Genomic DNA, 25,279 nt, shown 5'->3' with positions numbered 1-25,279 from the left:
GTGTTTTCCTGAGTTGCCTTGACTGTCAAATTTTGTGTACAATGCAAGCAGCCATGTTAACATTTATAGGTAGTGTATTTGTTTCCTCTTTTTACGTTGATTTTTATTTTCCCTTTTGTGGTTTATATCTTATTCTTTAAGCCATCTCAGATCATTGTAAGAATCATATTAATATACTCAAGCAAGTAATTAGGTGTTTCAGATCTTTTGTAGAGCAAAGCTGGGTACACATAAGTTAAATTATTAATTAATGTTAATGATATTTTAAAGTCAAAGTGATGCAGTGTAGTAGAAAGAGAATAATCTCTGAAATCAAACAAGCCTAATAACACAATATATAGCACTGCAGTTTATCAGCTCTGTTATGTTGGAATGAAATTACCTGCCTTTCATGCACTGTTATTATGAAAGTTAGCAATTATGGTGTAAAATATTAGAGCATTTATACACAGCATATGCTTAATAGATCATTGTTTTTGTACAGTAGCAGAAGTGGAAAGTCAAAAAAAAGGCAATTCATAGGAATGGAGATAAGAGATGACTTTCTCAAGAGAAAATAATTTTTGAATTGGAATTTAAGAGAGTAGAATTTGAACATGCGGAGGTGAGGGAGGAGAAGCTGGAATGCCATGAATAAAAGGATGGAGGCAGTAAAGTACAAACCAGTTTAAGACAATATTCATTGAGGAGTATAGTGTAAGTTTGGCACAGTGGGTTTGTAAGGATTGTGGAGGACTTAAAGCCTGATTTATGATTTTGTCAGGAGATAGAAAAGAATAATTTTTTAAAGTTTTTGAGCAGAAGACAAAGTTCTACATGGTAATATTAATTTCACTGCAGTACCTAGGAATAACTGAAGGAAGGTGAAGACTAGAGATGGGAATCAGACAGTGGGCAGTATGGGGAGGATGTAGAAGAGCAGGAACAGGTGACTGGTAGTAATGTCACTTGGTGTAGTTGTTTTGGAGAACAATGTGGCATTAACTTCTACAGTTGAAGATGATGGGTAGACTGTGTTCTAGAAATTGTGCCTTAGATTAAACCCTCGAGATATCTTCAAGAGGAATGATTCAAGCTCAGTTGTTTGTGACAACAAAGTCAGAAGAAGAAATGAATGGATTATAGCAATACATAACAGCATGGATGAATAACAAAAACATAATCTTTAATGAAATAAGCAAGTCACCAAATACTAATAGTTTGATGCAGTTTATATAAATTCCAAAAAATAGAAAGTTTAACTGGTTACTCAGGGATACATCTGTATGTTGTAAAAGACTATTAGTAAGGAGGAGAGTGACAAACACAAATTCATAATAGTGGATATTCTCAGGAATGGGGGAAAAGGATACGATTGGGGAGAGAAATGTGGGGGATGCCAAAATATTGGTAATGTTCACATAATTTGCATATTGGTTTATTTTTCTTTTTACTTGCTATGTCAATTTATATATTCTTTTGCACATGTAAAATTTTTCATAAGTAAAATAGTTGAGTATTTTGTCATGTCATTGAGTGTAGTTGGGGAAAAAGGAATATTGAGGCCATTAAAAAATATTTTCTTTTTATCTACCTCCTTCCTCTCCTTCTCACACTCCTTTTTCAGGGAAAACTTTTTTGCAAGCGTTAAAATTATTTTAAACTGTGTATTAGTGTAGCAGAAATTTTTAAAGGTGCAAAATACATCCACACTAATTCAGTCAGTCTTTAACACTTGGTTTCATTTTTGTATAGTACTTTTCCAGGAAAACATGCATAGGTATTTTAAAAATAACTAAGAATAAGGAATTTAGCCCCTTAAAACTGTAGTTACATTCTGTCAAGTCAGCATTCTGTAATTGTTCATTACTCAGTATTTTTTTAAACTTTTCTTTAAAAAACAAAACTATTTTCTGTAAGTTTTTTTTAAGGTTTATGGTTTTATTTATTTTGGCTCTGCTGGGTCTTTGTTACTGCACATAGGGGCTTTCTCTAGTTGCAGTGAGCGGGGTTTGTTTTTGTAACCCGTGATGCGCGGGTGGCTTTTCCTCTGCAGGGCACAGGCTCTAGGTACTTGGGCTTGGTAGCTCTGACTCCCGGGCCCCAGGGCACAGGCTCAATAGTTACGGCACACTGGTTTGGTTGTTCCAAGGCATATGAGATCTTCCCGGACCAGAGATCAAACCCATGTCCCCTGCATTGGCAGGCAGATTCTTAATCACTGGACCAGCAAGGAAGCCCTATTACCCTATTATTGAACATTTAGGTTGTTTAGAATTGGTCATCTGGTATTCATTGAATATATTCATCTATTTACTTTTTTGATGAATTTGTCCTTTGAATAAATACATTCTTAAAAATAGTAGTTGCATCAAAGCATGTAAACAATGTGTTGCTCTTAATATGTATCAACATTGTCTTCTGGCAGCAGGATATGAAATTACTAACTTCTCCACAGCTTCACTGTGTGTGTGTATGTGTATGTGTGTGTGCGCGCACACGCTTGAGCACGCATGCGTGCTGAGTCACTTCAGTCGTGTCTGACTTTGCTACCCCATGGACTGTAGCCCATCAGGCTCCTCTGTCCATGGGATTCTCCAGGCTAGAATACTGAGGTGGGTAGCCAATCCCTTCTCCAGGGGATCTCCCCGATCCAGGGGTTGAACCCAGGTCTCCTGCATTGCAGGCGGACTCTACCATCTGAGCCACCAGGAAAGCCCACAGCTTCACTGGCATTCCCTCTAATGGTCTTTAGGGCTCTGTTTTATCAACTGCCTGTGTAGTGTATTTCACTCTCTTGTTCTATGAATACCTTAGGCTCACTATGCTGAAACTTGAGGTCATCATTTACTTTCCGAACCAAGCATTCAACTTGACCTCATCTTTTCTGTTTGGGGTTTTGTCATTTTATCCGGATGTTCCGACTGTGAATCTCCCTTTTCACTTTTCTGTTTCTCAAAGTTTCAGAATTTTTAATCTCTGAAATAGTTCTCAGATATATCTTCTCTTCCACTTTAACATTTCTCTAATTTAGAATCTCATTATCTCTTACTGGTATTATTTCAGTAACCTAATAAGACTTCCTGCCTCCTGCCTTCTAATTCTAGGTAATTTGTCTTATACGCTGTTAATAGAGTACTTTTTAAAGAGTGAGACTTCCATCCTGCCACACTATGTCCTTAAGTTTCACTGTCTGTTGAATCATTTACTAAAGTCCTCAAGCTTTTCAAATGAAGAGTCCCAATCCATTTAACCAGTCCTAAAATAAATTTAGTAGGTTGCTACCAGCACTCTTAAAAAAAAGTTATCAGCGTATATGACATCTTTTCATATTTTATGAAATTTGTTTCAGTGTATATATGTTTATATACATAAATGCAAATATATATACATATACTGACATGTTTATGTATTGAGTCATGATGCAAAACATTCCTTAACGTGGGTCAGTGTCAAATAAGTTTGAAAGCATTGTTCTACAGTGTAGCTTCAGCCTAAATAACTTTAGTCATACTCTTTCCAGTTTTTTCTTCTAGCCAGACCAGAGCACTCCTTGTCACTATGCTGAATCATTCCCAGCTTTGCTCAGGGTTCATTTCACATGTCATATCTATCCTGATGCTTTCTCTCATTGCCCTGTTCCAGTCCCAAACACAGAAAACCTGGATATGATCTTTCCTTTTTTCTCTATACCCTGTAGCATTTTGGTTTTCTTATGGCACATTTCACACAGCACATTTTTATTTGTTGTTTGTAGATGACAAATCCTTTGTGGACATAGATTTATACACCTTTTTATTTTCATTTTAGTATAATATACTTAGAAGATAATTTTAAATTTTATTTAATGAAATGTAACACTTAGTAAAAAATGAGTGTACCTTATAACGGTAAGGTTTTCTGTTTTAAAAAGTGCCATTTGTTGTAAAAATTCTAGAAATAACTCCTAAGTGAAGAACTTATAATGCAAAAATAAATATTTGAGGGCTTAATATATATTTTCTAGATATTATATTAAGTACTTAAATTTATTATTTCATCTAATTCTCACAGTTAACTATGAAGATAACAGGTATCTTTATGATCCCCGGTTTGCAGATACAGTGGGAGAAAAATTGACCCTAATCTCATTCACCTGAAGAAAACTATCATTGATACTTTCTTGTGCTTCCACTTTTCTATATGGGTTTATACTTTTTCCCCAATAATTTAGAAACTTAACATGAACCACTTTTCAGTTACATACAGAGATGGTAAACATTTCAGACCATTAAGTAATACACTGACCTTGAACAGTGCAGCTTTGAACTGCTTGTGTTTATTTACACATTGATTTTTTTTTTCTGTTGAGGTTGGTTAAATCTGTGGATGCAGAGGGACCACATATACAGAGGGCCGATGCTAAATGACCATATATGTGGACTTCTGATTTCACAGAGGGTTTGCGTCCCTAACCCCAGTGTTGTCCGAGGGTCAGCTGCAATGTTTTTACATGAAATAATTATGTTTACAGCTAAATTGTCTTCAGTTACCCACACTGAGAAAAAAATTTAAATGTACCAGTTTTATGTAATATTGCTTACTACTGAAATTGTACACTTTTTCATTTTTAATTGGTCATATGCCTGCCATGTGACTGTGACCATTTTTTCTAGTTTTTCATTTACCTTTTGATTTTGTTTCAGTTTTTTGGAGATTTTTCATCAAATTAAATATCAGTCTTTTCCTTTTTGTTTTCTCTCTTTTATATTATGTTCAGAAGGACTTTCTTCTTTTAATTAACTAATTTTTTAATTAATTTTAATTGTGGCTAATTACTTTACAATATTGTAGTGGTTTTTGCCATACATTGACATGAATCACCCATGGATGTACATGCGTCCCCCATCCTAAAACCCACTCCTACCTCCCTCCCATTTTATCCCTCAGGGTTGTCCCAGTGCACCGGCCCTGAGTGCCCTGTCTCATACATCGAACCTGGACTGGCGATCTATTTTGCATATGGTAATATACATGGTTCACTGATATTCTGTCAAATCATTCCACCCTTGCCTTCTCCCACAGAGTCCAAAAGTATGTTCTTTACATCTATGTCTCTTTTGCTGGCTTGCATAGAGGATCATTGTTACCATCTTTCTAAATTCCATATATATGTGTTAATATACTGTATTGGCATTTTTCATTCTTACTTAACTCTGTATATTAGGCTCCAGTTTCATCCACCTCATTAGAACTGATTCAAATGCATTTTTTTAAATAGCTGAGTAATATTCCATTGTGTATATGTACCACAGCTTTCTTATCCATTCATCTGCTGATGGACATCTAGGTTGCTTCCATGTCCTAGCTATTGTGAACAGTGCTGTGATGAACACTGGGGTACACGTGTCTCTCTCAGTTCTGGTTTCCTCGGTGTGTATGCCCAGCAGTGGGATTGCTGGGTCGTATGGCAGTTCTATGTCCAGTTTTTTAAGGAATCTCCACACTATTTTCCATAGTGGCTGTACTAGTTTGCATTCCCACCAACAGTGTAAGAGGGTTCCCTTTTCTCCACACCCTCTCCAGCATTTATTGCTTGTAGACTTTTGGATAGCAGCCATCCTGACTGGCGTGTAATGGTACCTCATTGTGGTTTTGATTTGCATTTCTCTGATAATGAGTGATGTTGAGCATCTTTTCATGTGTTTGTTAGCCATCTGTAATGTCTTCTTTGGAGAAATGTCTGTTTAGTTCTTTGGCCCATTTTTTGATTGGGTCATTTATTTTTCTGGAATTGAGCTGCATGAACTCAATTGAGCTGCTTGTATATTTTTGAGATTGTCAGTTGCTTCGTTTGCTATTATTTTCTCCCATTCTGAACGCTGTCTTTTCACCTTGCTTATAGTTTCCTTTGTTGTGCAAAAGCTTTTGAGTTTAATTAGGTCCCATTTGTTTATTTTTGCTTTTATTTCCATTACTCTGGGAGGTGGGTCATAGAGAATCCATCTGTCATTTATGTCAGAGAGTGTTTTGCCTATGTTTTCCTCTAGGAATTTTATAGTTTCTGGTCTTACATTTAGATCTTTAATCCGTTTTGAGTTTATTTTTGTGTATGGTGTTAGAATATGTTCTAGTTTCATTTCTTTTACAAGTGGTTGAACAGTTTTCCCAACACTACTTGTTAAAGAGATTGTCTTTTCTCCATTGTATATTCTTGCCTCCTTTGTCAAAGATAAGGTATCCACAGGTGTGTGGATTTATCTCTGGGCTTTCTTATTTCTAGGCTTTGTTCCATTGATCTATATTTCTGTCTTTGTACCAGTACATACTGTCTTAATGACAGTAGCTTTGTAGTATAGTCTGAAGTCAGGCAGGTTGATTCCTCCAGTTCCAGTCTTCTTTCTCAAGATTGCTTTGGCTATTTGAAGTATTATGTATTTCCATACCAATTGTGGAATTATTTGCTATTGTTCTCTGAAAAATACCGTTGGTAGCTTGATAGAGAGTTGTATTGACTCTATAGATTGCTTTGGGTGGTATACTCATTTTCACTCTATTGATTCTTCCGACCATGAACATGGTGTATTTCTCCATCTATTTGTGTCATCTTTGATTTCTTTCATCGGTGTTTTATAGTTTTCTATATACAGGTCTTTTGTTACTTTCACTTTAGTTCAGTTCAGTCAATAGTCGTGTCTGACTCTTCATGACCCCATGGACCGCAGCATGCCAGGCCTCCCTGTCCATCATCAACTCCCAGAGTTTACCCAAACTCATATCCATTGAGTCAGTGATGCCATCCAACCATCTCATCCTGTGTCGTCCCTTCTCCTCCTGCCTTCAATCTTTCCCAGCATCGGGGTCTTTTCAAACGAATCAGCTCTTTGCATCAGGTGGCCAAAGTATTGGGGTTTCAGCATCAACATCAGTCCTTTCAGTGAACACTCAGGACTGATCTCCTTTAGGATGGACTGGTTGGATCTCCTTGCAGTCCAAGGGACCTCTCAAGAGTCTTCTCCAACACCACAGTTCAAAAGCATCAATTCTTTGGCACTCAGCTTTCTTTATAGTCCAACTCTCACATCCAACATGACTACTGGAAAACCCATAGCCTTGACTAGATGGATCTTTGTTCGCAAAGTAATGTTTCTACTTTTTAATATGCTGTCTAGGTTGGTCATAACTTTCCTTCCAAGGAGTAAGCGTCTTTTAATTTCATGGCTGCAGTCACCATCTGCAGTGATTTTGGAGCCCCCCAAAAAATAAAGTCTGACACTGTTTTCACTGTTTCCCTATCTATTTGCCATGAAGTGATGGGATCGGATGCCATGATCTTAGTTTTCTGCATGTTGAGCTTCAAACCAACTAACTCTCCTCTTTTACTTCCATCAAGAGGCTCTTTAGTTCTTCTTCTCTTTCTGCCATAAGGGTGGTGTCATCTGCATATCTGAGGTTATTGTTATTTCTCCTGGCAATCTTGATTCCAGCTTGTGCTTTATCCAGCCCAGCATTTCTCATGATGTTCTCTGCATATAAGTTAAATAAGCAGGGTGACAATATATAGCCTTGATGTACTACTTTTCCTATTTGGACCAGTTTGTTGTTTGATGACCAGTTCTAACTGTTGCTTCTGGACCTGCTTATAGATTTCTTAAGAGGCAGATCAGGTGGTCTGGTATTCCCATCTCTTTCAGAATTTTTCACAGGTATATTGTGATCCACACATTCAAAGGTTTTGGCGTTATCAATAAAGCAGAAGTAGATGTTTTTCTGGAACTCTCTTCCTTTCTTGATGATCCAGCAGATGTTGCCAATTTCATCTCTGGTTCCTCTGCCTTTTCTAAATCCAGCTTGAACATGTGGAAGTTCACGGTTTATGTACTGTTGAAACCTGGCTTGGAGAATTTTGAGCATTACTTTGCTAGCGTGTGAGATGAGTGCAATTGTGTAGTAGTTTGAACATTCTTTGGCATTGGCTTTCTTTGGGATTGGAATGAAAATGGACCGTTTCCAGTCCTGTGGCCACTGCTGAGTTTTCCAAATTTGCTGGCATATTGAGTGTAGCACTTTCACAGCATCGTCTTTTAGGATTTGAAATAGCTCAACTGGAATTCCATCACCTCCACTAGCTTTCTAAGGCCCACTTGACTTCACATTCCAGGATGTCTGGCTCTAGGTGAGTGATCACACCATCGTGGTTATCTGGGTTGTGAAGATCTTTTTTGTATAGTTCTTCTGTGTATTCTTGCCACCTCTTCTTAATATCTTCTGCTTCTGTTAGGTCCATACCATTTCTGTCCTTCATTGAGCCCATCTTTGCATGAAATTTTCCCTTAGTATCTTTAATTTTCTTGAAGAGATCTCTAGTCTTTCCCATTCTATTGTTTTCCTCTGTTTCTTTGCACATATCACTGCGTAAGGCTTTCTTATCTCTCCTTGCTACTCTTTGGAACTCTGCATTCAAATGGGTATATCTTTCCTTTTCTCCTTTGCTTTTTGCCTCTCTTCTTTTCACAGCTATTTGTAAGACCTCCTCAGACAGCCATTTTGCTTTTTTGCATTTTTTTTCTTGGGGATGGTCTTGATCCCTGTCTCCTGTTCAGTGTCATGAACTTCCATCCATAGTTCATCAGGCACTCTATCAGATCTAGACCCTTAAATCTATTTCTCACTTCCATTGTATAATTGTAAGGGATTTGATTTAGTTCATACCTGAATGGTCTAGTGGTTTTCCCTACTTTGTTCAATTTAAGTCTGAATTTGGCAATAAGGAGTTCATGATCTGAGCCACAGTCAGCTCCCATTCTTGTTTTTGCTGACTCTATAGAGCTTCTCCATCTTTGGCTACAGAGAATATAATCACTCTGATTCAGTGTTGGCCATCTGGTGATGTCCATGTGTAGAGTCTTCTCTTGTGTTGTTGGAAGAGGGTGTTTGCCATGACCAGTGCATTCTCTTGGCAAAACTCCAGCCTTTGCCCTGCTTCATTCTGTACTCCAGGCCAAATTGGCCTGTTACTTCAGGTGTTTCTTTTTCGCATCCAGTCCCCTATAATGAAAAGGGCATCTTTTGGGGGTGTTAGTTCTAAAAGGTCTTGCAGATCTTCATAGAACAGTTCAACTTCAGCTTCTTCAGTATTACTGTTTGTGGCATAGACTTGGATTACTGTGATATTGAATGGTTTACCTTGGAAGTGAACAGAGATCATTCTGTCTTTTTTGAGATTGCATCCTGTACTGCCTTTCAGACTCTTTTTTGACTATGATGGATACTCCATTTCTTCTAAGGTATTCTTGCTGACAGTAGTAGATATAATGGTCATCTGAGTTAAATTCACCCATTCCAGTCCATTTTAGTTCGCTGATTCCTAAAATGTCAACGTTCACTCTTGCCATCTCCTGTTTGACCAGTTCCAATTTACCTTGATTCATGGACCTAACATTCCAGGTTCCTCTGATATTGCTCTTTACAGCATTGGACCTTCTTCTGTCACCAGTCACATCCTCAACTGGGTGTTGCTTTTGCTTTGGCTCCATCTCTTCTTTCTTTCTGGAGTTATTTCTCCACTGATCTCCAGTAGCATATTGGTCACCTGCCGACCTGGGGAGTTCATCTTTCAGTGTCCTATCTTTTTGCCTTTTTGTACTGTTCATGGGGTTCTCAAGGTAAGAATACTGAGGTGGCTTGCCATTCCCTTCTCCAGTGGACCACATTTTGTCAGAACTCTCCACCATGATCCGTCTGTCTTGGGTGGCCCTACATGGCATGGCTCATAGTTTCATTGAATTAGACAAGGCTGTGGTCCATGTGATTAGATTGATTAGTTTTCTGTGATTGTGGTTTCAGTCTGTCTGCCCTCTGTTGCCCTCTTTCACCGTCTACTGTCTGGAAACAGAATTTTACTTCTTCTTTCCAATCTGGATTCCTTTAATTTCTTTTTCTTCTCTGATTGCTGTGGCTAAAATTTCCAAATCTATGTTGAATAGTAATGGTGAGAGTGGGCACCCTTGTCTTGTTCTTGACTTTAGGGGAAATGCCCTCAGTTTTTCACCATTGAGGATAATATTTGCTGTGGGTTTATCATATATGGCTTTTATTATGTTGAGGTATGTTCCTTTTATGCCTACTTTCTGGAGGGTTTTTATCATAAATGTATGTTGAATTTGTCAAAGGCTTTCTCTGCATCTATCATATGGGTTTTTTCTTTCAATTTGTTAATGGGGTGTTCACATTAATTGATTTGCAAATATTGACAAATCCTTGCATCCCTGGAATAAAGCCCACTTGGTCATGATGTATGATCTTTTTAATATGTTGTTGGATTCTGTTTGCTAGAATTTTGTTAAGGATTTTTGCATCTATGTTCATCAGTGATATTGACCTGTAGTTTTCTTTTTTTGTGGCATCTTTGTCTGGTTTTGGTATTAGGGTGATGGTGGCCTCAGAATGAGTTTGGCCGTTTAGCTTCCTCTGCAGTTTTCTGCAAGAGTTTGAGTAAGATAGGTGTTAGCTCTTCTTTAAATTTTTGGTAGAATTCACCTGTGAAGCAGAAGGGCTTTCTTATTCAAAGATGATAGCTATTCATATTATATAGAAAGTGAAAGTGAAGTCGCTCAGTTGTGTCCAACTCTTTGAGACCCCATGGACTGTAGCCTCCCAGGCTCCTCCGTCCATGGGATTTTCCAGGCAAGAATACTGGAGTGGCTTGCCCTTTCCTTCTCCAGGAGATATTCCCGACCCAGGGATTGAACCCCAGTCTCCTGCATTGTAGGCAGATGCTTTACTGTCTGAACCACCAGGGAAGTCCCATATTATGTAGATTTCATGTTAATACTTAAGAGGTTTCATTTTTTAAATTAAAATAGTATTTTATGTTATTCAATGATTATATACTTAGTATAAAACAATTTTGATGAAAGGAAATTTTTAAACAGTAAAGTGAAATCTTCCATAATCTCACATTCTAAGAGAGTGTTAAAAATGTTGCTGTATACCCTTCTAGGATTTTTTTCTTTGTGTGTAGTATTATACTTGGGGATCATGGGGCCATATTTTATGGTTCTGTATCATCATTTTGGGGCTTCCCTGGTGGCTCAGCCTTTGACTGTGTTGATCACAATAAACTGTGGAAAATTCTGAAAGAGATGGGAATACCAGACCACCTGACCTGCCTTTTGAGAAATCTGTACACAGGTCAGGAAGCAACAGTTAGAACTGGACATGGAACAACAGACTGGTTCCAAATAGTAAAAGGAATAAGTCAAGCCTGTATATCGTCACCCTGCTTATTTAATGTATATACAGAGTATATCATGAGAAACGCTGGGCTGGATGAAGCACAAGCTGGAATCAAGATTGCCGGGAGAAATAACCTCAGATATGCAAATGATACCACCATTATGGCAGAAAGGGAAGAACTAAAGAGCCTCTTGTTAAAGAGGAGAGTGAAAGAGTTGGCTTAAAGCTCAACATTCAGAACACTAAGATCATGGCATCTGATCCCATCACTTCGTGGCAAATAGATGGGGAAACAGTGGCTGACTTTGTTTTTCTGGGCTCCAAAATCACTGCAGATGGTGATTGCAGCCATGAAATTAAAAGACACTTACTCCTTGGAAGGAAAGTTATGACCAACCTGGATAGCATATTAAAAAGCAAAGGTATTACTTTGTCAACAAAGGTCCGTCTAGGCAAGGCTATGGTTTTTCCAGTGGTCATGTATGGATGTGAGAGTTGGACTATAAAGACAGCTGAGCGCCGAAGAATTGATGCTTTTGAACTGTGGTGTTGGAGAAGACTCTTGAGAGTCCCTTGAACTGCAAGTTGATCCAACCAGTCCATCCTAAAGGAGATCAGTCCTGGGTGTTCATTGGTGGGACTGATGTTGAAGCTGAAACTCCCAATACTTTGGCCTCCTGATGTGAAGAGCTGACTCATTTGAGAAGACCCTGATGCTGGGAGGGATTGAGGGCAGTAGGAGAAGGGGACAACAAAGGATGAGATGGTTGAATGGCATCACTGACTTAATGGACATGGGTTTGGGTGAACTCTGGGAGTTGGTGATGGACAGGGAGGTCTGGCGTGCTGCAGTTCATGGGGTCGCAAAGAGTCAGACATGACTGAGCGACTGAACTGAACTGGTGGCTCAGTGATACAGAATCCACCTGCAATGCAGGAAACATGGACTCAATCCCTGAGTCGGGAAGATCCCTTGGAGAAGGTAGTGACAGCACACACCAGTATTCTTGCCTGGGAAATCCCATGGACAGAGGTGCCTGGTGAGTACAGTTCATGGGTTCACAGAAGAGTCGGACACAACTTTGCAACTAAATAACAAAACATCATAATTTTTGGTGATTTCCATTCTTATTGTTGGGGATTTAAATTGACGTCCAATTTTTTGTTGTAATCTTCAGTGAACACTTTCATAGATACTCCCCCCTCCCTTATCTATCTAGATGAATTCATAGAAGTAAGATTCCTGGGCCTCGCTTATCTATTTAGATAAATTCCTAGAAATGAGTTTCCTAGGCCATTATAATAGTATGTATATTGCTAATTTTGATCCAAATTTTTTTTCCAAAATCATTTTATACTATCATCTTTTTCTCTAGGCTTCAACAACGCTTGCCTCTTTACTAGCCTTCAAATGCTCTAACTCTTTTCTGCCTCAGGGCCTTTATGTTAATACATGCTCTTCTTTCTACCTAGAGGGCTCTTACCTCCCTCCACTTCTTACTTAGGCAGTTCCAACCCAGTCACTCAAGGTTCATCTTAAAAGTGTCAGGACCTCAGAGAAAGCTGCTCTGATCCACTAGGGAATAACCCACATTATTCCCTTTATAGCACTGTGTTTCTTTTCTTCATTGCTTAAACTCCATTTCTGATTGCAGCATTTCATAATGTAATCTCTGACTTCTCCACCAGAGAAATCCCATGAGGGCATGAATCTTTTCAGTTCTGTTCACTGTTGTACACCCAGCACCTAGCAGCTGGGTGCTCAATGAGCATTTTGTTTTAATTTATTTCTTAATTGAAGGATAATTGCTTTACAGAATCAGTGAGTATTTTTGGAATAAAATTATGTTGCCGTGTTACTCATTAGATAAAGAGAACCGATATATATTCTTAAGAAGTATGACTTTTGGTTGATTTTTTACATTTAAGTTAAGATGGCAGGGATTTAACTTTATTTTTTTCCCAGTTACCCATTTGTCCCATATCCTACCATTATTCTGTAATTCAGTCTTTTCTCACTTTAAAATATTATAGTTAGTTATAATAAATTCTTAAATCTCTTTCTGGACTTCTTTTTGGGTACATTGCTTTGTCAACCTAGACACCATGACATGCTATTTTAATCACTTTTGCTGTATAGTATATAATTACTTGATAGGCACATTCTACTGCCATCAACTTTTGTTTCTATCCTGTGTTCTCCCAGATAAAATTTTGACTATCTTGCTAAGTTCCAAAAAAGAAAACTCTATTGAAATTTTATTGAATGTACAAAGTAATATATAGTATTGCCATCTACAAACATGCTTTGTTCTATCCTTTTCAATATTTTATCATTCATTGATCCTGAAAATTACTAAATTTTATTCTTAGGGTTTGTTTTTTATTGCTGTCAGGATAAGATGTTTTTTCTTATTATATCTTGTATGTGTTAATTGATGATATAGTGAAAAAACTAATTTGGGGTTTTGTATTATTTGTTTTGTACTTTTCTCATAAGTTTTCAGTTCTTTTAGGTTTTTAAGATAAACTAATAACACCTTATCACAAACCACTTTTAGTATGTTTATTCCAGGATGGAAATATTTCAAAGCTCTCATATTGTTCTAGGTTATATTTGTAGTTTGAGATTAGGCATAAATATCTCATTTGCTTGTACTGTCCACAGTTACAGTTGTAAAATTGAATACAAGTGGAAATGTAGTTAACAGTTTAGGTTGCTTTAGAAAATGAATTAAAATTGTGATTTTTTCCCTCTAAACCTTTCATAAAGGATATTGTAAATCAGACTTGACAAAACTATCTTAGTTCTAAAATGATGTTTTCCCTGTTTAGGAAGTAGTTCTAAGAGATGGAAGAATTGAAAGATTAAAGTTGGAACTTGAAAGAAAAGATGCTGAAATCCAGAAGCTGAAAAATGTGATTGCTCAGTGGGAGGTTTGTATATATTTAGTGTTGTAAACTAAAAAATTCTATAAATTTGTACATTTTCTGTTTTTATTATATGTAAATATGTTTAATATTTGATAGAAATAATATCTGCTATTTAGGTTTTTAGCTCATTGATTATATATAATCTAAATGATGATATCTTTTTATCATAGTAAAATAGATATAACATTAAATTTGCCATTTTGATCATTTTTAAGTGTATAATTCAGTGGCATTAAGTGTTGTATAACCATCAGCACTATGTTTCCAGAAGGTTTTCATCATCCCAAACAGAAACTCTGTACCCATTGAACTCCCTATTTCTCTTTGTACTGCAGTCCTTGACCTCTACTCTCTGTGAATTTGTCTGTTCTAGGTACTTCATATAAGTGGAATCATATGGTATTTGTCCTTTTGTGATCTGACTGACTTCACCTGCCATAATGTTTTCAACATGTATATCCACGTTGTAGCATATAGCAGAACGTCACTCCTTTTTATGGCTGAATAATAATACTCCACTGTGTGTTTATACCACTCTTTTTTATTCTCCTGTTGAAGGACACTCATGTTGCTTCCATCTTTTGGCTATTGTGACTAATATAGCCACGAACATTGATGTCAAGTATCTGAGTCCTGGCTTCCCTTTCTTTTGGTATATACCTAAGAGTGGAATTGTTGGATCATATGGTAGTTCTGTGTTTAACTTTTTTGAAATTTTTTAATGTTTTTAACTGGACTGTAATTGGTGTACAGTGTTGTGTTAGTTTCTGCTGCACAGCAGTGTGAGTCAGCTCCATGTGTGCATCCCGACCTCCCATCGAGCACGCCCCCGCCCCACCCTTCCGTCATCACGGAGCACCAGGCTGTGCTTGCTGTGCCGAGTGACACTTCCCGCTAGCTGTCTGCTTTACACATGATAGTGTGTGTAATGTCAGTGCTACTCTCAACTCATGTGGTAATTCCTTTTAGCTTTTTAAGGAACCGTCAGACTTTCCCATAGCAGTTGCACCACGTTACTTTTCCCCCAGCAATGCATAAGGTTACCAGTTTCTTCATATCCTCACCAACACATGTTATTTATACAGTTTATTTTAACCACACAACTATTACTCTTCTCCTTTGTCAGGCTTTAAAAAAAATCTCTTATTCATTTCAAGTAGCATTCTTTTTTTGAACTAATATTTATTCACTCAACGATTATTTGTTGAATGCCTATAATATGCCAAGTGCTTTTCTGGGCCCTATATATGTAGTAATGAAGAAAAAAATGTCAGGTTCCAGCTCTGATGGTTCTTACATTTCCCTTCCTCTTGTACTCATGCCTTTAAGAATCATCCCTGTTAAAAACCCTCCTGAACTTCACCCACTTCTCCCTTTTCTTGTCATTTATATTTTATTTTGCTTTTGTTGAGCACTTATCATAAGTTAGGCACAGTGAATGCAAAGGTGAATTAGTAAGCTCGTAGTCTAATGGAGAAAATAAATCATGTAAATAATTGCAGTACAATGCAGAATTTGTGACAGATTTGACAGAGTGTTCTAGAAACAGGAATGAATCTGTTGCTGCAATTGAAAATTGCTAAGGATTTCACCCAAAAAAAAAGATAGTTTTCCCACCTTGAACAGTGCATACAAAGGGAAGAGAATGGGAGGAAATGCATTGTTGCTGACATTTAGAGAAATGGGAAGTTGTAGGAGAGATTAGAGACGTTAGTTGAGGTGAGATTATTAAGGTATTTGCAATTTTAGACAAGGAGAGGGCAGTAAAGGTTTTAGAAGGAAAATGACCCAAGAGTTGTTTTGTGGAAGATAATGCACCTAGCTAAGACCTGGAATGAGGACAAATCTGGTAACATAATTAACAGGTATTGAGTGTTAAGAGGAAGAAGACGTTTTTAACTGGTTTGGGAAATGGGAACTAACAGATCCCATGTTGAGTTGGACATGTTGAGTTTGAAATGGCTGTGGATGTGGGCATAGATGTTCAGGATGTTGAACATCTGTGTTGGACCCTGTGGAGTCACAACATATGTGTATTTAACTTTGTGTTCTCTTTTTCATGATGTTAAAAGTACTAATGAGGACACTATATTCCATATGTTGTTATAAATTGCATAGTACTAGGATTTTATACTTTTAGGTTTTCACAGATATTAATGTATTTCCTGTTCAGGACTATATATGCAAAACTATGTTATTTTTGTGAGCAGTATAAAGAATTTTCATGGGTAATTTTGCTCATTTACAATCTTTCCTTTATGAACTGGCTTTAGACCTTGAAGAGTAACTAACGATATGCCTCCCTATATACCCTGGTCTGAACCTTGGACAAAGGCATGAGCTCAAGAAACAGTTTGATGAGATATTAACGTTGATCGAAGCCCTGAGAGTGAGAATTTCATAATGGATACAGTTCTGTATTCCCAGTAGATACATTTCTGTATTCCTAATGAGTACAGTTGTAATTGACTATGTATGTTTTCCCTTCATATTTTTGTGTTTCCGGGGACTTATCTGCCCCCTTCATTTCCTAGCTTCTCAAAATTCCACAAGTCCTACAACCTTTTGTGTTCACTGTGCTTGCTGCTTCCATTCAGTGTGTTGTCTGCAGTATCACTGAATAACATTATTGCTTTATCCTCAGCAATTTACTGGACATAGTACTTAGTAAAAGTCATCTGCTGGACTTAATTTAAAATACATCAAATTTGTTTTATAAGGAAGATTTTTGAATCTGGTAACTTCTATACATATCTGTGTACATGTTGAGAGAAGAAATGACAAGTTTCTTATATTGATATATTTTCTTTGACCTCCTCTGTTTCTATAATTATTAAATATATTGTTTTCTCTAATGTTTTAATTTATTAAATATTTATAAACAGTTCAGTGTGTGCTATATGTTGAATAAAGGTACTCTAGGGGGAAAATTATCTGGAATCCGGATGTTAATGTGGGAATACAATTCCTAAATTGTTTATAATGTATAATTGTGTCATTTGTGTAGTTTGAAAAGAAGCCATTTTTTAAAAGTTGAAAATAACTGAAAAATATTTCAGTAAATTACTCATTTCAGCCAAAACTTATTTTAACAGTATTTAGTTAATGAAATAACAAAAGATTAGTAAAGCCTTAACTGAGCAAATACAGAACTGTACTGTATAGTAACCACTACATGTGGTATAAAATTAATATGCTACTTGAATTTTAAATAAAAATAAATTTTTTAATTTGTATAAGTAAAGGTTAAATAAATTAAAATTTTAATTTAATAAAACTAAATACAATTAAAAGTCATTTTCCCAGTAACACTGGCTACATTTCTAGTAGTTAGCAGTCACATATTGAACAGTGGCAATTATAGAAAAGATACAGAGAGTTCTAGTATAGTACTGTATAGAACTGTGCATCATTTTTCTTTTTGTTTTCATGTAATTATTTTGAATTGTATAAGGATTTTATTCAAGGAGGAAAAGTGACTCTTAAGAAAAATTTAGTTTTATTCTCTTTTCTCCACTTTTTTTCTACTCTATTTATTCAGTCACCTGTAATATTGATATATATATTATTATACTGGGGATTTAAATAATATTTCTGAATACATTTTCCTTCATCTTGTTTCTTTCAGAAGTAATTTATGTCTTTGAGCAAGTCTAGAATTCATAGTTCCATAAATTGTTAGTAAGGCATTTATCACATCATATACTTTTTAAAAAATTAAATCTTTTTATTTGATTATTAGGCAAAGTATAAAGAAGTAAAGGCAAGAAATGCACAGTTATTGAAAATGCTTCAGGAAGGTGAAAGTAAGTGATTTCTGTTTTTAGAATTAATCTTAAAAATATTTGAAGATAACTTTCCAAGATGTATGATTTATTAACTCAACAAAATAAAAGGTTTCCCAAAATGGTAGAAACTGGATTGTTTTTGATAATTTTAGGATTGCAAGTCTCTCTTACAGCACCTTAGTATTACACAAGTTTACAACTATTGAAGTAAGAAACTCTTGAAATTTCAATTCTTATGAATTATTAGACCACATTTCGAGGGAAAACAGGAATAACATTTTCTTAAGATTCTATTTATTAATAGAGGAGAAGGCCTATCATCATTTCAGCTTTTCCTTCTCCCCTGTCCCCACTCTTTATACTTTTGTGGCCACTCTAAACTTTAGGCTATAGATCACCAGTGGGAAGCCAAGGAACTCAATCAAAAATGACTAGAGATAATACTGAAGAAGGAAATGGCAACCCACTCCAGTGTTCTTGCCTGGAGAATCCCAGGGACGGCGGAACCTCGTGGGCTGCCGTCTTTGGGGTCGCACAGAGTTGGCAGCAGAGATAATAACGTTAGTAAAGTTGGTGTTATATGAAACTCCCCAAATCAGCTGCATTTCTGAATATGTATACCAAATGGCATTGGTCTTGAAAGCTCTGTGAAAAATTTGTGTTAAGAACAAGTGTGTATTAAATTTGTAAAAGAAACTGATGAACCATATAAGACATAAAGACATGAATAGATGAGAAAATCTTTTATATAGATGATATTAAGTATAACAAACAATTTCCCTTGTTAACAAATGTTAATGAAATCCCAACTATAGCTCCTGTGAGTACTGTATAGCACTTAAGAAATTAAGAATTTATGAACCACACCTTAAAAGATAAGCAAACAAGATACCTAAAATTGTTTCAGATATGAAGATAGTAGGAGTGGAATTGTCCCACCAAAACTTAAACTATATTAAATAGCAGTTATTAAACAATATGAGTAAAAACCAGAAATCCTGTCCAATTGAATAGGATAGTCTTAAAGTAGAGTCAAACATTTTTTATAATTTTACTATTTTTATAATGTAACTTAACTGTTACACAGCTTAACTATGATAAAATAGAAGTTAAATAATAAAGGGAAATGACATTATTTGAAGTTAGACATCAGCATCCTGAGATGAATTTAGATTTATGCATGTCACTGAGCTCCATGTGGATCATTTCATGAATAACGTTATGAAAATAAAATAATGTTTACAAGATACATTTCTAATTGAAGAAATTAAGGGTATCATTGAATACTGGATTATGATTTTTAAATATGTAAAAAAAAGTATTATTCCTTAGGGAAACAGTTGTGAAAAGTGAGAAAGTTAACTGATAAAAACTTATTCTCAAACATAGACTAAAATGGCTACCATAAGTAATATCAGTGTCCATACTCCATACTATAAGTCATCCAAGTAGAATAATTTTATATAGAACTATTACATGAAAAATATGGTACATTAGAGTATACAGATGTTAGCATTTATAATATAAATATAAATGTAAATATATAGTCAGTTCTATTATAATGTGTTTCTAAAAATCACTAACCTTTACAAAATCATATAAAGACCACAAAATTTATAGAGAAAATGGAATTAGCATACAACATTTAAAGATTTCATCGGTGACATGAAAAAAAAATGGGAACTTAATTAAAAAGGTAACAGTTTTTTTATGTTAAAATGGTTAAACACATAAGTACTGTAATAAATATGGCACTTTACTTTGAAGACAACCTAAAGTTTGCTGTAGAAGTTGGTTTTAGAAAGGTTGCAGCTTGTGTTGTTACTATTAAGTGATGGAAGGATGGACAGTAGGTGTGGTTCTTGACATAGTGAACTGAAATAGTTGGTAGGTAATTTCAGGTGTGTGCATGGCTGCAGTTTTCTGTATTCACGAAATTGTGCTTAAAACAAGTATACAATTCATGTTATGTTCAAGTTGTTCTCTGATGTATCAGTCTCTTTGAAACACAAAACAGCATTACAGAAAAACTGTAGTTAAAATATGACATAATTGTTAAAAATCACTTGTTTCTCAATGAGGTTGCTTAATTCTGAGGATGAAGGAGTAGAAAGTATAATTTGTAAAAGTTCCCAGTTTGAGTCTTGAGAGAGTGTGATATGTTTCCTGACACAGCATCTCACCTTAGTGCATATCAAACTGGGAAAAATTTGAATGACACTGTTATATTGGAAGAGCTGTGGTGATAGTGATTTCTTGCTTTCCTAAAGAGGGAAAAACCTTTAGATAAGTGAATAGTTCTGAAACTATAGATGTTACATGATTAACTGTGCTCATATGAGCTACATTTATTTGATAGTGCTTTAATGGTATGAAAAGTCAGATGAAAATAATTTTTGTGGGCCTTAGAGTATGCACAATTGACAATTTTAACAACAAAAAAAACCATGCTATGTTGTTTTTAAAATCTTGCTTTGACTAGTCTAGATAGTTAAAGTTTTTTCCGTATGTGAAATGTTTTATTTACTCTGTCCTTATCCTTTTTAGTATAGATGGAAAAAATTCATCTTTTATCATATCTGTACAATTAATATTTTACCACCATGGAAAATGTAAATTTTCCAATGAAACTGCTATGGTGATAATAATGATCAGAATTTACCAGTGGAAATAAAGAGGTATATATAGGTTCAGGAATACAGTCATTAAGTATGAGGACAATTTAATCTTTGCCTGACTGCACTGCTGTCTTGGTTCACCAAAAAGTATTATTAAAGTATCTGAGTGATTGAAAAGATTATACTGCTATTTCTCCTTTTTTGTCAGTGAAAGATAAAGCAGAAATACTTCTGCAAGTTGATGAATCACAAAGTATCAAGAATGAGCTAACAATACAGGTAAGGAAAACTATTCTTTTGTCCTGAATTAGGAAACTTGACTAAACAGAAAGACAGCCCTTCAGTACTGCAAAAAAAATATTTTAAACCATACTTCATTATCACTGTGCCGTGCTGTAGCAAATGAATGAAGATTCTATTTACTGTGCTAAGAGAGGTGTGTATGTCCTAAAGAATAGGGGAAGATAAGGTTGTATTTTAGTTGATGTGGACTATGAATATAGGGATAGAAAGGGCAGATAGAATTTCCCGTGTTCACGTACTTGATTTTCTCCCCTTCCCATCCTTATCCTGTGATCTTGTCTTAGAACAGTGAATTTGTCCTGCCTATCTTTATAATATACAGCTGAGCAAAATGCCTAATTGAAATTGTATGTGGGAAGAGAGGTTCTCTTCTGATGCTCATTAATCTAGTAGTGAAAAATCATCATTGCAAATAAGTGTTAAGAAATAAAGAGTATTGATCAAAAAAGTCTCTTTTAATTGACTATTTGGTTATAGGTAACTTCACTTCATGCTGCATTAGAACAAGAAAGATCTAAAGTGAAAGTGTTACAAGCAGAATTAGCCAAATATCAGGTATGCTTTTGTAAGTGTTTTCATCACAAATAATATATTTAGAATAGATATATACATGTGAGGATAAATGTACTATTTTATTCTTAGGCCACAGTTTATTCACCAAATTTGTTATTATTGGTTATGTAGTTTACATATTAGAAAATGTTTACGCTAGATATTGGTGTATACAGCAATAACTAAAGTAATTCAGCGTGGTCTTTGGTGCTATAGATGATGTGGCATATGTGCCAGTGCATCCTGTTGAGGGAAGGTGCATAATGATGTTCGTCCCGTTACATTGTAGGTCTGATCACTTGGGTACAGCAATATCTCTTAGATATCTTATGGTAAAGATATCTTCCCCCTTTGTAATCAATAAATAATATGTGATATTATAGTTTGAGATTGTGTGAATATTCTTTTTACTCAATGGTTTTAGCATCCATTGATGATATTTGTAACAGTTATTATTTTGGTAGTTGCAAAAGTGATTTTTCTAATTCTATCATTTCTTCTGCATTCACAAGCTGGCATTGAGTATTTTTTTCTGGATGAAGCCATAAATAATGTCATGGCTTTCTTTCAGTGTATGTGTACATGTGTGAATATATACAAACACATATATATTAGTGTATACATATGTATATGTGTCTATGTCATGATATAAAATTAGTTAATTAATGTGGAGTCATAGTCAAAAAAGTTTGAAAGCCACCACTGGTGCACTAGAGAGCATAAAAGTTCTTTAGCTCCAGCTTTTGACATCTCATCAGTCCAGGAAGGAAGATTCCCTTTGGGAAGCTTTGAAAAGGATTGTTGGATTATTATTATTTTTTAAAAAACTCTTGTTTAGAAGCAAAGTAAGAGTTTTAAGCTGTATAACATTGGTAAATATATATAGTGAGTATCTACCTTGTGGAAAGTTTTTTGGTAACTATTTTTTATTTCCCTTCTGTCAGGAAATAAATCTTGTTTTTAATACTTGTCATTATACATCTCAAGTTTTACATAACCTCTTCAGGTTTTTTCCCTCTGGATAAATCTTTTCAAAGCTTTTATTTGTTCAGGAGTGAATAATAGCATTCTTTATTTGATTTTTTTTTAAAGAAGGTTGTTATAGATATGTTTTTGAACTCTGAGAGGGAAGTTATAGGCAGAAAAAGGATGGAACAAAGAGAAGCTGCCAACATTATTAAATGGGTCTGGGTTCCTTGTGCTCCTCATATAACCACCACTCTGAGAAATGTACTTTCACAGGCAAGTCATTCCCAAATTTGGCTGATATCAGAATCTCTTGGGAACTTTTTGAATTACAGATTGTTTAGCCCACTCCTAACTATCATAAATAAATAGATTGGGACAAAGTCTGGGCATCAGAATTTTTAAAATATTACTACTTAGGTGATTCTAGTGATTAAGTTTAGGTATCTTTGCCATAGTTTATAAAAATGAAAGATTATTAAATTATTATAAATACCTTATACCATTAGTGTTAGTCAGTCAGTCATGTCTGATTCTTTGTGAGCCCATAGACTGTAGCCTGCCAGGCTCCTCTGTCCATGGAATTCTCCAGGCAAGAATACTAGAGTGGGTAGCCATTCCCTTCTCCAGTGGGTCTTCCCAGCTCAGGGATCAAACCCAGATCTCCCACATTCAGGCAGATTCTTTACCAACTGAGCCACCAGGGAAGCCCCCATCAAACCATTATTTATAGTTAAAATGGAGGGTAGAATAGTTATGGATGATGAAATTTTCTTTTTTTTCACCTTTGTGCTTTTCATATTTTTAAAATAAGTATTTGCTTTTTGAATCAGAGGCAGAAAATGTTACTTTAAAAGTAATTAATGAAAAATTACTTTCTGTCTTTTAAGCTACCTTTCTCTTTCTTTGGCTCAAGTTAAATACCATTGATAGAGTTTCATCTGGGGCAAATTAAATATAGATTTTTATATGTCACTGAGCAATATGAAAAGTATAATATTCTTTTCAACCCATTGATGAACAAAATCAGATTTCTAATGCTTTCTTACATGAACAGAACTATACAACACTTGAATTGGAAATCGAATTACCCAAAGGGGTAACAAAGCAATTCCCCAAATTTGCTGATCATAAATGAGCAAGTTGTTTATTTTAGCATTGATCAAAATTTTTATTTTTTAAAAAGATCTGGGACAGTGCAGATGAGCTCTAAAAAGTAAGATACGGGTAATCATAGTAAGTCCAGACTAACTCAAATAGATGGCTGTTTTCTACAACCTACTTTAACCATTAATAAAAGCCATGTAAAAATAATTTAGTTGTATGTTAATTCAAATTTGTAACAAACTCAAAAAGAAGTTCCTTCCTTTTCATAGTCAAAAATGCCTTTGATCTCATTTATTCTTAAAAGGAAACTTCCCTCCAAAATGTTACTTTCTAAATAATTTACCCTATTTCTCTTTGCAGGGTGGCAGAAAAGGGAAAAGAAACTCTGAATCCGACCAGTGTAGGTGATTCCATTAGCCTTTGAGGTCAACACAAAAGGAAAACTTTCAGGGTTTTGCAAAAATGTATATATTTAATGCTGTGCAACTGCTGAATTATGCAGTTTTTGTTGAAGAAATTTAAAATGATTAGCTCACTAACAGTGTATAATTTTATGTCCTTTTGGCTTAAAGTGAAAAGAAGAAAAACAGAATTCCAGCAGAACTCACTGATTATTGTATACTATTCATACTTCTTATCACTTTAGTTTTTCATCAGTCAATAAAATTAATTTACTCTTCCATTAATATGTTTGTTTTTTTAAATTTCAGAAACAATGTGAAAGTGTGGTTTTTGTTCATAGCGCAATCAGTTTCTTGGATTTCGGCTCACTGAATATTTACCTAGCACTTTGTCCATCCTGAACCTTATAGGACATACAATATATCGCCAAATGGCCTATGTTCAGGCAAAACAGAAGATGGGGATAGGAATGATTACTAAAAATAATTACCATACATATTAGAGTGTGATTTCACCTTGTTTGGAAATTGAGAAAACTTGCATGAGATGGTTTTTGGAGGGTGGATACCTTTTCTGTAAATTTTTTGAGAAGCATCCCAGGCAGAATAAGCAAAATATGGGCAGAAATATTTATGTAAAGAATAGTCTGACTTGAGGATCAAAATGTGACACTGAGAATAGGAAGGGTGTTGACTGGGGGGGGGTGGTGAAGATAGACTTTTCATTGGTATAATCAGTTAGTAGTTTATGGGATTGAGTTTTTTTTTTAGTGTAGTCAGTGAAATACAAATATGATTCATTAAAATACAGAGAGTTTTTTTGTTTTATAACAAAGATAAACACGTAAATACTGGTACTGGCCTCCAAAACCAGCATTATAAGAAAGACTCCACTTCATGACAGTCTTCAGAAAAAATACTTTATGTCATCATTACTTATATGTCTGGCTTCTTCCATAACTGTGACTTACTGTTCTCAATGTTTAGTTCTCTATGTGGATCTCAAAGTAAATGTTAAATAATTTGTTTAATTAATTGGTAAAGTAGTAAAGATTTTTAAGATAATTTTCCTCTAATTTACCTTTGATTAAGAGTAGGTACCCTCAGAACCTAATTAATTAATTATATTTGGTAATTCATGATACCATATTTTCTTACCCAGTGATGAACAAAATCAAATTTCTCATATTGACCTATATAAACAAGCTAATAGAACTTGTATAGTTTCCATTATAATTGAATTACCAGCGCCCATCTGCTTTTGATTAGCTACCTGTACACTATCCATTTAGTACATTATCTAACATCTAGCACAGTGCTTGGCAAATATTTCAATAAATATGCCGTTTTCTACTAGTGTGAATATCGGGCTTCACCGGTCGCTCAACAGTAAAGAATCCGCCTGCAACACAAG

The 25,279-nt window shown here is 35.3% G+C and overlaps 1 protein-coding gene across 5 annotated transcripts in view; it reads left to right on the top strand.

The window, feature by feature from the left end:
• The window catches only part of GKAP1 (G kinase anchoring protein 1), a 94,523-nt gene extending 70,373 nt beyond the window's left edge, over positions 1-24,150 (top strand). For 3 of the 5 annotated variants that reach the window (XM_065947180.1, XM_065947176.1, XM_065947177.1), the window contains 5 exons: positions 14,032-14,133; positions 17,873-17,936; positions 20,745-20,815; positions 21,317-21,394; positions 23,825-24,150. In XM_065947180.1, the coding sequence (XP_065803252.1) occupies positions 14,032-14,133; positions 17,873-17,936; positions 20,745-20,815; positions 21,317-21,394; positions 23,825-23,872 (363 nt within the window). In that variant the 3' untranslated portion in view covers positions 23,873-24,150. The remainder of the gene's footprint in view (positions 1-14,031; positions 14,134-17,872; positions 17,937-20,744; positions 20,816-21,316; positions 21,395-23,824) is intronic. The other 2 variants (XM_065947178.1, XM_065947179.1) reach the window with 2 other exon arrangements.
• Positions 24,151-25,279: the final 1,129 nt, after the last annotated feature.

This window comes from Muntiacus reevesi, chromosome 10, assembly GCF_963930625.1.
Source record: "Muntiacus reevesi chromosome 10, mMunRee1.1, whole genome shotgun sequence".
Taxonomy (NCBI): domain Eukaryota; kingdom Metazoa; phylum Chordata; class Mammalia; order Artiodactyla; family Cervidae; genus Muntiacus; species Muntiacus reevesi.
This window is presented reverse-complemented; position numbering and strand designations above follow the sequence as displayed.